The following is a 13,249-nucleotide window of genomic DNA, read 5'->3' as shown; positions in this document are numbered from 1 at the left end:
CTACTGTTTAAACAAGAAATAAAGGAAGTACTTCCATCACATAGACAAGTGCTGCTATTTAGAGTTGAAGGTCTTTGTTTCATAGCAACAGTGTAGTAAAGCATGTTGTTTCCTTCTTTGCACCTTAAACCCTGAGATTAGCTCAGTTGGTTAGAGCATGGTGCTAATAATACCAAGGCTGTATGTTCAATCCCCATATGGGCCATTCACTCAAGAGTTGGACTCAATGATCCTTATGGGTCCCTTCTGACTCAGAATATTCTGTGATTCTTTGAGCCTGTGAACAGAAAATTTGCTTCTCAGCTTGTTAAACTCTTCTTCCTGTAAATGCAGAATGATACTGCTACAAGCTTTTAGGATACCAGTACCAAGAAAGTTCTTCCTATGTCACAAAGCTACTAAAAGGACTAAAAAACTACTATGAAAATCTTAGGGGGGTTAATCAACAGTGAAATTGGAGGAGTGAGGAGGGAGATGGAGAGGAGGCATCCAAATGCAGAAGCCAATTCTTTTGCTCTTATGCTGGACAATCACAAGGTTGCAGTAGCCATGTCTCCATTCCCTAAAACTTGCTCCTAAATTCAGAGCAAGTGATAGCAGAAAGGTAGAGCAGGAACAGCTACAACTGTTATCACACCAAACAACAAGAAAACTCCTTAAAAACTGAATGGACCTAGAGAACTTTGATTTAGGGAGCAAAGAAATGTCTGTCTGACTCTTGCAGAAATTTTAATATGTGCTGGGTACTACAGTCATTTTCCATTATAGAACTAGTATGGTATCTGGTATACTAAACATTGCTACCAGAAGCATAAACTACCTCTCAAAGACTTGGGCAAGGGAGGATAGGAGCATCTCTGACTTCCTCCATCACTCTCTTGTGAGGATCTTTCAGATACTTGGTCAGCTATTGCACAATATGAATTAATTTATCAAATGTTCATATTAAAAAAAACCAACCTCCATATCACCCAACAGCTGCAAGGAAGAATGCACTTTTAATAATAAAAAAAGGAAAAAAAATCCATGGAAGGAACTGAATTTGATTCTCAACATTTTTGTATTTTAAGTTTGAAAGCAGACTGCTTCTTTGTTGCCCACCAACATTGTGTGGAATGGATGGTGGCAGGCAAACAGGGAATTCTGAATAAAATTAAAGCAGAATTACTACTAATTTTTTACGTAGGAAGACTTCATCTTCTGTTTTAAGGGAAATGAAAATGCTATTTTCCCACATGACACAGTATCAAGTCTGCTTCTGGCAATGAATTGGTTTGATACAGTGGGCTGTCTGCTGTTAGTGTGTTTATAAATTATATGGCTCATCCTCATTTGTAGAAAATAATGTGATACATCAAACTATATTCCTCTCTTGATATGTCTGCATGTGCAGATGAAAAGCCTGTAAGAACTGTGTTGACTTGAGAAGAATGTTCATTCTAAAAGTAGGAAGAAGTTTAACTTTCCTAAATACAAATTTTTCAAGCAAGCTGAAGTTTTCACATCTCATCTGCTATTCATGCATGTTACTTCTTCAGTCATCATAGCCAAAGCAGGGGACATAAACTTGTTATCCACAGATCATAGTGGGAGTCCATGCATTACTTCCTAAAGGGTCACAAAAAGTGTCTACAAGGTGCCAACATATTGTGAATATGTGCATTTTTTACACCTCCACAGATAAATCGTGTGGTATCTGAACATTTTTTAAAAATATTAAAAAAACCACTGATCTAAATCTCAGGGTTGATGATCATGAGTGATAAGTGTCTCCAGAATAAAAGATTCTGTAACCCAATAGCAGCAAGAGGCAAAACTTTGTCGAGGTTGGCTCAAGATCATAAAATAAACTCTCTCACTATAAGGGTCAGTCTCTGCACCTAGAACAACAGGATGCATGCCTTCAGCCTTGCTTTTCCTGTAACTATGTAAGAATATATAGAAGAATAACACCTAATAAAGAGCAAGAACCTTTTGCTCCTGCATATATTGCTCCATATGTGAGAGAATAGCATAAATATCAGTCAAAAAAATTACAAATGTCAGCTACAGCATTTTCCACTTATTTTTCTTCTTATGTGATAAACCCCATCAGAAGTAGACAGGGCAAGAGAGAATGCATAATTATATATTTTCGTACACTCTCAGTTCACACTTGTTCTGGAAAATTATGGGGAAGGAGAAACCAAAAGGAGATTTAAGTGATGCAACTTAGGAGGGTAGGATTCAGAGAAACAAACAATCAGTTGAGATACATTTGCATTTTCTTTGTCACAAACAAAGATGATAAATGTCTGCTAATCTACCTTCAGAGCTATGATTTGTCACAACAGACTTTGGCAACTGCACAGTGTGACAGTTGTAATCAAAACATGTCTGTGAGGCATTCAGGAACCTCTGGCTTCAGATAGAAGCTTTTGTTTATTTGCAGATTCACTAGCCAAAGGGGCTTGACATGCAAAAGCATATAAGGAATAGGGATAATTAGAAAAAAACCCCAAACCTGTACAGAATGCTAAGTGCACAAGGTAGGATGGTGCTCTTCTGAAATACCTTTCTGAAATACTCTTTCAAAGCTGGACAATTTCCAGACTAAAAATAAAGATAGTGTCTGTGTGAGATTGCATTTGCAACTTGTCACCTTGTTATTTGCAACTTGTTAAAAAGTGATAGAGCTCAAAACACAGACTCAGAGATTCGGAAACAACGTATCACCCCTTGTCCTTCCATTTAATTGCATCTACTCTTCTCTCTTCCTATTAACATTTCAATACCCGCTACCACAAGTCTCACTGAAAAACATCTCTGTTGTTTTCCTTTCAGAACTGCCATTAGACTGGCAAAGTATCTAAGGGTGAGCAGCCAGACTGACCAGTTCTCCTTGAGAACTGCTGGATAAAACCCAAGAAAACTGCAGCACACTATAGACTAAGCTTTGCTGATCATTCTATCCGTGTTTAAATACAAGTGTTTCCTTGGACTATGCATACTAAAGAAGTTGCCTTGCAGGTACATAAGGGGCCTGTATGCTATTAATAGCAAGAGAGTCCTTGTAAAAAAGATTCATGTGATTATTTACCGAATTCTACTGTACTGTCAGTTCTGATAGAAGCTGAACTGATGAATAAATAATTCTTTCACCAAATTTACCCCACACTATTAAAAAAAATCAAGTCTAATATGATGTCAAATTCAAGCATATTGCAAAGAATAATTGCAAACGATTTGCTAGATATGTCAGATAAATTACTTCCACATCTGCCAGTACTGGTAATCACAAAATCATTGTTTATTAATGCATTCTTTTGCAGATTTTCTTCTTCTGTTTCATTCATCTTTTCAAGTCTTTACTTAAAAAAGAGATACCATGGTTGGTGTCTGTTATAGACCACCTAGGCCAACCAGGAAGAAAAAGCGGATTAAATAGTCTGTAAGCAGCTGGGAGAAGTCTCACAATCACTAGCCGTTGTTCTTGTAGGGGACTTCAACATACCAGATGTCTGCTGGAAAAGCACCGTAGCAAAGGGGAAACAGTTCAGGAGATAGCTGGAATGTGTGAAAGACAATGTCCTGACACAGCTGGTCAAGAAGCCAGCAAGGAAGGGCACCCCACTGGACTTGTTGTTTGTGAACAGAGAAGGACTCAAGGGTGATGTGATAGGATGGCTGGAGGCTGTCTGGGGCACAGCAATCAGAAAACGACAGAGTTTTTGATTCTCAGAGAAGTAAGGAGAGGTGTCAAGGAGAATTGGTACCACGGACTTCTGGAGGGCAGACTGACCTCTTTAGAACTGGTTGAGAGAGTCACTTGGGAGGCAGTCTTGATAGGCAAATGAGTCCAAGAACACTGGACATTCTTAAAGAAAAATCCTAACAGTGCAGGAGCAAGCTGTTGCCATGTGCTGAAAACTGAGCTAGCAGGAAAGAAGACCAGCCTGGCTGAACAGAGAGAGTCGTACTCAAGAAAAAACCCAGGAGTTTATAACCTTTGAAAAAACAGGCAGGCCATTCAGGAGGACTACAAGAATGTCATGAGTTTATGCAGGGAGAAAATCAGAAAGGTCAAAGCTCAACTAGAACCTAATTTACCTACTGCTGTAAAAGGCAAAAAAAAAAGTTTCTATAAATATATTAACAACAAAGGCAGGCCAAGGAGAATGTCCAGCCTTTATTGCATGAGGGGAAACAAATAGTCAGACCAGTTGTTTTCAGGGTAGCCAGCCTCCTGATCTGTAAGACAAAGAGAAGGAAGAGAACAAAGCCCCCATAATCCAAGGGGAAATGGTCAGCGACCCACTACACCACTTAGACATTCTCAAGTCTATGGGGCTGGATAGGATCCATCCAAGGGTCCTGAGGGAGGTGAAAGTGCTCACCGAGCCACTTTCCACCATTTGTTGTCAGTCCTGACTAATTGGGGATGTCCCAGTCGACTGGAGGTTGTGAAAAATGGCACCCATTTAAAAGAAGGGCCTGGAGGAGGATCTGGGAAACTACAGGCCTGAACTCAGTGCAGGGGAAGGTCATGGAGCAGATTATCCTGAGTGCCATCACACAGCATATATAGGGCAATCAGGGGATCAGCCCCAGCCAACTCAGTCTGTTTGCAGATGACACAAAACTGGGCAAGAATGGGAACATGCTGGAGTCTAGGAAGGTTCTGCAGAGGGATCTGAACAGGCTGGATTGATGGGCTGAGACCAAAGGTATGAGGTTCAACAAGGTCAAGTGCTGGGTCCTGCCCTTGGGTCACAACAACCCCAGGCAGCACTACAGGCTGGTGGAAGAGTGGCTGGAAAGCTGTCCAGCAGAAAAGGACACCCCCACGTGTGCTGGTCAAAAGCAGCTGAACATGAGCCACAGTGTGACCAGGTGGCCAAGAAGACCCAGGTGGCATCCTGGCTTGTATCAGAAATTGTGTGACCAGCAGGACCAGGATAGTGATTGTCTCCCTGTACTTAGCACTGCTGATACTGCACCTTAAGTGCTGTGTCTGGTTTTGGGCCTCTCACTACAAGATAGACATTGAAGTGCTGAAATGCGTCCAGAGAAGGCAATGAAGTTGGCAAAGCATCTGGAGCACAATTACTATCAGGAGTGGTTGAAGGAGCTGGGGGTGTCTAGGCTGGAAAAAAGAAGGCTTAGGGCAGGACCTTATCACTCCCTACAGTAACCTGAACAGAGGTTGTAGGCAGGTGGGGGTCATGTTTCCTTTTCCAAGTAACAGTAGGATAGAGGAAACAGCTTTAAGTTTTGCCAGGGTAGTTTTGACTGTATAGTAGGAAAAATTTGTTCATGGAAACATTTGCAAAACATTGAAACAAGCTGGCCAGGGAAATGTGGAGTCTCCATCCCTGGAGGGATTTAAAAGATGTGTAGGTGAGGGGCTTAGGGGAAGACTTGGCAGTGTTGGGTTGATAGTTCGCCTCAGTGATTTTAAAGATCCTTTCCAACCTAAATGATTCTATGACTCTATTATATTTCTTTTGATTTTTTTCTGTCATGTAGTCTCTCTACATTATTTATATCTTTCCGTTGTCTAGCCTTTCTCTCCCTTCGGTATGATCTTCCTTTCCTCATAAGAACACTGTCCTGTTCTCTTAAAAGCAAGCGGAAGACCACTTCTCACCTGGCTATCCAAGGTTTAGATTAGTCAACTTTTAGCCACATCCGAAGCTGCAAGGGTGGAATCTAAGCTATTTGGAAAGCTCAGACCTTGCCAGCTGCTTCCTTGGCTTCACTGAGAAGCATATATCCCTTTTGGCATAGGCTGTCAGCTTTGAAGCCAATCACCGGCAGAGCTACTCATTAGCTTGCAGTGTAAAAACACTGATAGCCCTGGGTGGGAGACAGCTGAATGCTGGAGAGGAATCAGAGGCAAAAAGAATATGACCTTTTCAGCGTGAGAGGACACAAGGTGCTTCATGAAAAAGAAGTGGAACAAGTGGGAATGAAGAGGTGAAATATAAATACAGCATGATACAAAGTACTGATGACACACAATTATAAAAGCAGGCTGTTGATCTAGATCTGAAGTTCCTGAAGGCAACTGCTTGTGTAGACCAACCATCTTGTCCTGTGTCCACATTGTCTATATCTCTGTTGGAACATTTTTACAGTTGTTATGTATATGGACTTCTTGCACATCCTTCCTTGTCATGGCCTTTAAGGGTTTCTTGCCACTACATATAATATACAAAACTGGTGGTAAAGGGCAGTGTGTGTAGACTTGCACAGACAACAACCTCAGAATTGCAAATTACAAGAAACTACATCCATTATTGCTAACTTTTGATTCCCCACAGAAGTGTGAATAATTTGAGAAAATACCTGAATTACAGTTTTAGTGCTACTACAGTGACACAAGGACTCTGTGGTAGATTCCCATTATGTGGAAGGAGTACTGCAGGAAGGTTTAAAGGTGTTGTCTGAGGAAGGATGAAGAAAGCCGTCTGAAGGTGAGTCTGGAAATTCTGGCAAATTGAAAGAAATATCTGTAGTCTGGGAATAATATGTGGTTTAAAAATAGGACACATTTATTTAGCATTTTTTTCTTTGTTCATGAAAAATAGTAAGTTTCTTCCAGGAGCAAATATATGAGGTTGTCTGAAAAATTTCTAAACTCTGATTCATCTCAGGATATTTATTTCAGCTAGCTTTTTGCTGCATGGAAACTTTGATTACTTTTAGAAGTAACAGTTGGGCTGGATAAGCATGATACATTTTTCCAAATTGTATCATCTCTGGCTATTTCAAAGCAACCAAAATGAAACTTGTGGGGATAAGACAAAGGGCACTGTGGTGCACTTTTAATCACTTTATCCTATATTGAGTTGTCGTACTTTAAAAGGCTGCAACTAAAATTATCTGTAAGTATCACAACTAATAAACTAATAGCTTAGATTATTTTTTGTAATAGAAATTAGATAAAACTCTACAGCTGAGAAGAATATTTCACACTAGCAGTGTTGAATAGACAACAACTCCAGCTCCATTCACGTTAACAGCTATGTTGTGAGTCATCAGAAAAACCTTTCTTTGACAATTTTAAACAGATATAACGAGGTGTTTTTTCATGAAAAATCTTTGCACCTTCCTCCAAGGGCTAATGATGAATACAGCTCACAGTTTCTCGTCTAGGTCTTTTTACTTTGTAGGAAACCAGGTCTAAAACCCTCCTATACCTTTATCAGGCTTTTGGATTCAATTTCCTTTTCAGTTTTAATTTTGGATTAATCAATGGAAGAATCACAGTTATAATATTATTTTCTGTAACAGGAAATGATTTTGAAGATTTTCTAACATTTCTTTATTCTTTTCTCTAGCTTAAGTTCATCTTTCAGACTTTCATATGTATCAATGCCCTTTACACAGCAATATCTTAATATTATTTATACTGGTTTGCATTCAAAATATCTTTTGTTTTCTTGCAAAAGTTTTACTAGTTTTAGGTTTTTTCAGATGAAAAAATAAAATTTTTAAAAAAAAAGTATGTGAAGGCATAATTTTTTCCTTGGGCTGTTTACTTCTGTAAACACATTTTGACTACAAAGAGAATATTTCATAGCATTTTTAAAATAAGTACAATATTATAACAGATACTGGTTTTATTTTTTCATGTTTCTTAACTTTTTTTTTTTTTAGATTATCTAGAAGCCAACAGACCAGTTTAAACTCTATATACTTAAATGATTTTATTTAATTTGAATAGTTCTTAATATTTTATTGATTTTTAATTTAATGAAATTGTCCAGATAATTCTCTGCCCCTTTAAAAAACTCTTCTCCAATCTGAGTAATAATATTATTTTGCCTTTAAAACACATCATTCAGTTATTTGCTTAAAATTATTCCAATTTCATAGTTGCGCTCTTTGATTCACACAAAATTACTGGAGCAAAGCCTCCTCTCTTGCTAACAAAGGTACAGTGGCACATTGTTAAGAAAAGGAAGACTAGGAAAAATGTGGGCCCTTTTTTTGCCTCAGTCTTCATCACCAAGTGCTCCAGCCACACCATCTGCAGAAGGCAAGGCAGGGGCTGGGAGAATGACAACATCCCACTGTAGGAGAAGATCAGATTAGAGAACATCTAAGAAACCTGAAGGTGCACAAGTTGATGGGACCTGATGAAAAACATCGGTGAGTCATGAGGGAACCGGAAGATGAAGTTTCTAAGACACTATCCACCATATTTGAGAAATTGTGACAGTTTGGTGAAGTTCCCATTGACTGGAAAAGGGGAAACATCTCATCAAGATGTGCCTTCTCTCATCTTGAGGTAATGAGGAATAGATTCTTTTCTAGAAACCTAGTGGCTTTTTCTCTTTTCTAGAAGCCTCCTGCAGCTCTGATATCAGCTGAAGGAGATTATTCTGAGGAAAAATCCAATCTTTGAATAACACAGCAAATGTGAGCCAGCTATGCATCTTTCTCTGCAGTAATTGCTATGAGGAATGACTCTGCAGGTCATCCTGTCTTTTTTATTGTGGCTGGTTGGTTGGTTTTGGTTTGTTTTGGAGGGTCCATTTAAAATGTAGTACATGGTGATAAATTATCTATGACCTATTCATGTAGCTCTCGAAGATGCGGTAGGAGGACTTTAGACAGGGTGGGGACACACAAAGAGACACAGAATACAGATACGAAGGGCATGCTCCTTCAAAGGCCACAATAGAACACAATTCCCAACTCAAGATGTTCATCCATCACAAGGAGAGCTACGGGCACTGATCACTACTGTAAAAGCAAGAAGGAGACCCTGCAGGCAAGTTTGTTATGAGGCATAATAAATACCTATTTTGCTGTATGTCCCAATAGGGACAATCTAGGTGAAAGGCAACAGTGTCACAAAACTGTCGGCCAAAAGGCAAAGCTTAGTAGCACAAAGTACTGCCCCAGTGAATTAAGAAGGGTAAGCTTCTGGACTTTGTCTGGATCATAGAAGAGTGAAAGTGCCATGAAACAGGATCTGTAGTGTTTCTCTATGGCATGACAAAACATAGCACCTGGAATTTATGGTGATCTAGGATACAGGATTTTTTAATTTTGTTTTTCTAAGCTCTTTTTTTCCAATAATTAGACTATTGCCATTTCCCCTTGTCTTTTAAAGTCATATCTGGCAATATACTGACAGACTAAGGAGATTCGTCTAGCTAGAGGACTCCTCATATCTTCCTCTCTGCTCTTGCCCTTCCATTCCCCTTCCTACGTCAGTTTAAAACTACTTAGTGCTATGGTAATTTTTTTTGGTATTACTGTCTAGCCCTAGCCTGCTTCAGACCAGTTCAAACCAACAAATATCACACAACAGTGTTGCTGCACTACGGCTACATACTGTACAGCCAACAAACCATATAAGCAGTGGAGTTTATGTGTATGACTTAACAACTCAGCCACTGTGCTCCTGTCTGTTCAGCATTCTGATTATTGATAGTGGCCTGAAATAGAGTTGTAATTAGGAGTTTTGATCTGAATCAGGCCATTACCAGAAGAGCCAAATTAAGCACACTGAAGAACAGAGCTCTCTATTATCCAGGGGTGCTGTAAAAGTAGAAGCTTTCTCACAGTAATTTACTTGTGCATCTGAATGTCTGTTCATGGAAGTTTAAAATTATAAACTTAATCAACCATTAGATATATCTAAAACAACAACTGAGAAGTTATTTAAATGAAAAGTAAAGAAAACTCAGGGCCACAAACACTATTCTTCTGAAGAGAACAATAACATCTGACACAGTCTAGAACTCCATTTTAAATTTTACATTCTTGACTGCAGTGGCATTATAGAAAATATTATGCACACAAACACATTAGAAACTTCATGAATATTACTAAAATCTTAGAGTACACCTGTGGGAAGGGTATTATTTTGCTGACTGAAAAAGATACTGTACGTAGAGAAGCTGAGGCATAAAAGAGTTAAGCAAGTTGATCAAGTTTACAAAGCAAATCCTTTGCAAAAAAAATAACAAACTTAATCTCACAGATTTCAGTCTGTGTCTTTCCCCTAAAATCATTATTCTTCCCCTTCCAGTTGTGATTTAGGAGTGTAGTAGCAACACAGTAGTTGTTTGATTCTCTCCCCCCCCAATACAGACTGCATTTATACATTAAATAATGTACTTTTGCAAACAGGAAAGTTTTATGAACACTTGGAATTGTGGAAATGAACAAAACCAGAGCAGCTTACCCAAATCCAGAAAACAAGCGACAGAAGAGGAAGAAGCCATAGCCCTGGACAAATGATGAAAGGAAGGCAAAGAATCCATTGACAGACATACATATCAGGAGTGACTGTCTCCTTCCCACCTTGTCTGCCAAGCCTCCCCAGAAGAATGCCCCCACCATCATCCCAAGGTACACTATGCTACCTGTAATACACAAAAAAAAGATATTGTTTTGTGAGCTACATAACTTGACCACAACTGATGACACCAAAAACAGTTAATCTTCTATATTTATGAAAAAAATACTATACAAATTATTTTATCCTTTCTCACTGCATAGAAATTATATGCATAGCTTTGCAAATGTATGTAGGAGAACAGATTTCCTATCACGTCTTTGTCATTTGTTACCGGACACATTGAAGTTCAATATAAATATTACACCAGGTGCCTCTAGCTAAAACAACACAAATGCATGCAAATAAGTCTGAATAGAAGGAAAAATGCCACTATTTACTCAGTAATAAACTGCACTTATGTTAAATATTGCAAAAAATTATAGCTTCCCCTACCAAAATAATTTTCCTGAACATTTCCAGAAAATAAGCAGTCTTGTAGGAGATTAATCACCAGGAGTAATATGTCTAAATTTAAAGAAAGCTGATTATGAAACACACACTTTCCACTTGAGATCTATAGAATTGAAAACGTCCAGCTTGATTGTCTTTTTCTCACTCCTTCTTCAGGGTATTGCTTTATTTAAAAAGGCAATGTCCTTTATAAGCAAAAGCACTCTAATGCTCTTGATTCATTATTTTGGGGTTTTCTTTTGTGTTTTCCCCCCCAAGAATTTTGAACAGGTACATTACAGTTTAGCTATATATATTAAAATGACATAGGCAAAAATAATTTTGGAGTGGTTTTTTTTTAACACTAATGATGTTTTCCACATGAAGTACTTTCTCACAAAAAGATAAGTTGAAATATTTAACATTTTGACCATTCACATTATAGCATATTGTACATTATTTCCTTTTCAAGGACAAACTCCCAGTGGAACACTTGACAAAGATACACAACACATTGAGCAGGCTGTCAGAAGGAAAAAACAATTCCCAAGTTTTCGATAGAACCATCAAATTTGTATTTTGTTTGATATATGTAATTCTTTTTTTGTCTACATTCTTATTGAACTTCCTAGGTTGCGTTTTATACACCTAGTATATTGCTACCATCTTATACATCTACTAGCGAGCAGACATTACCTAAAAAGGTGCAGGAAGCACTTAAAATACTAGCAATCCTTGCTTTGTGTCTCTTTTTGATAAGTCTTAAGAATGGACAAATTCTCCAGCAGCTCTGCTGAACTTTAATTGCTGTTGTGTAAAATTCTGGCCTTCCAAAGAATCACCTCTGCCCTGAAGAACGTGGTTGGATGGGAAAGGAAGCTGAAATAAAACACTTAAATACCTGGACTTGGTTAAAGACTTATTAATGTTGAGGTCAATCATCAGTATTTCCATGCTTGGAATTCCAGATGATAACCTCTGAAGTACTGACACCTGCAGAGCCTCATGCACCTCAAATTGTCCCTGTTTCCCCCTGTGTTTTGTACAAGTAGTTTTCACTGCTCCTTCCTTACGAGACATAATTTAAAACTATTTGATAAAACACACATGTTTAAATGTATATTAGCAAGATCATAGAATCATAGAATTGCTTAGGTTAAAAGGCTTCTCAAAGATCACCCAATTTCAATTCCTCTCCCGTGGGCACAGACACCTTCCACTGGACCAGATTGTTCAAAGCCCCATCTAACTTTAGCACAGAATAACAGATCCATTGCTGCTCATCACAAGAGAATTGCAAAAGCAGCAAACTCCTTAAGAGAAACAGCTAAGTCTCTTCTCAAAATAACTTTTGTCAATGGACATCTTCTGGGTGTTGCAGGGTTCTCAGTCTTTTGCCAAAGAATGCTGATGAGAATGTGGGTAAATCCAAAATCTGCAGAATTACTAAGATATCTTTGTTTACTTTTCTCTTAGCCCAGGAAGGACACAGATATTACAATAATTTTTTTGTTTTAGAGGCGTTTAGGAGCAGACATTTATCAGGTAGCTCCTTCATTCTGATCAGAAATTTTTATTTCACTAGTTGAGATTTTCATGAGAATGCACACAGTTCATGCATTTACTAGTCCTAAAAAGAAAAAGACTGATGACTCACATATATATTCACTTAACTGCTTTAAGATCTCTCCTGAGGTCAAGGTTACTGTACCATGCTGCAGGTGGATCACTGCTTATTAGCAGTTTGGAAACTCCATCCCACAGATCCTGCTTGTCAATAGCAGTTCAAAGAACATTAAAAAAATAGTTAAGCAGCTGCATTGCCAGCAGATCAATTTCAAAAAAGCAAAGAAAATGGCTGATTTTTACTCTTTAAGTGAAATTCCTTATATTCTTTCACATATAAATGTCATTGGGCTTTCCCAGTCATCACTCTAATATAAGAAATAGAGAAAGACAATGAAATATTTCTTTATATACATAACTTTGAAATATTTTTATGCAAATAATCTAAATTTTACCAAGTAATTACTTTCCTTGCGATGCACAGAGATATCAAAACACTATGAATGATGAAAGAAAAAATGTTTCCAAGTCTTGAGAGTTTAAAAACATTAAACTTCCTTTTAGATGACAATCCTTTGGTCATTTTACTGTGCTTTGGACTCTTATGTTGGTGTAATTCTCCTAAAGAGCATTCAAAAGATGCTGCTAAAAATAATATTCTCATCCTGTCAATAAACTGCTATAAATAGGCTGCTCTCTGAGCTGCAGCATTAACTTACTCTTTCCCATTATATTAACTTTGAAATTTTTTATAATTGCCTTGCAGACCCTGCACAATCTCTCTCTCTGACCAAAGATCTGTATCCCTTCCATCCTGAACCTACTGCAGCTACCAATGACACTTATTTCAATGCTTTTTCCTGCCCTTTTTCTTTTTCGTATTTTCTGTCTTTCTTTATACAGAACATCACAGAATCATAGAATCATAGAATGGTTTGAGTTGGAAAG

General features: G+C 38.1%; 1 protein-coding gene across 1 annotated transcript in view; it reads right to left on the bottom strand.

The window, feature by feature from the left end:
• The window catches only part of SV2C (synaptic vesicle glycoprotein 2C), a 115,756-nt gene that overhangs the window by 58,627 nt on the left and 43,880 nt on the right, over positions 1-13,249 (bottom strand). The window contains exon 3 of the mRNA XM_027671506.1: positions 10,190-10,370. Coding sequence (XP_027527307.1) covers positions 10,190-10,370 — 181 coding nt within the window. The remainder of the gene's footprint in view (positions 1-10,189; positions 10,371-13,249) is intronic.

Source organism: Neopelma chrysocephalum, unplaced genomic scaffold, assembly GCF_003984885.1.
Source record: "Neopelma chrysocephalum unplaced genomic scaffold, ASM398488v2 Primary Assembly neopelma1_97102, whole genome shotgun sequence".
In the NCBI taxonomy this organism is placed as follows: Eukaryota; Metazoa; Chordata; class Aves; order Passeriformes; family Pipridae; genus Neopelma; species Neopelma chrysocephalum.
The sequence above is the reverse complement of the archived record's forward strand: the minus strand, read 5'-3'. Positions and strand labels throughout refer to the sequence as shown.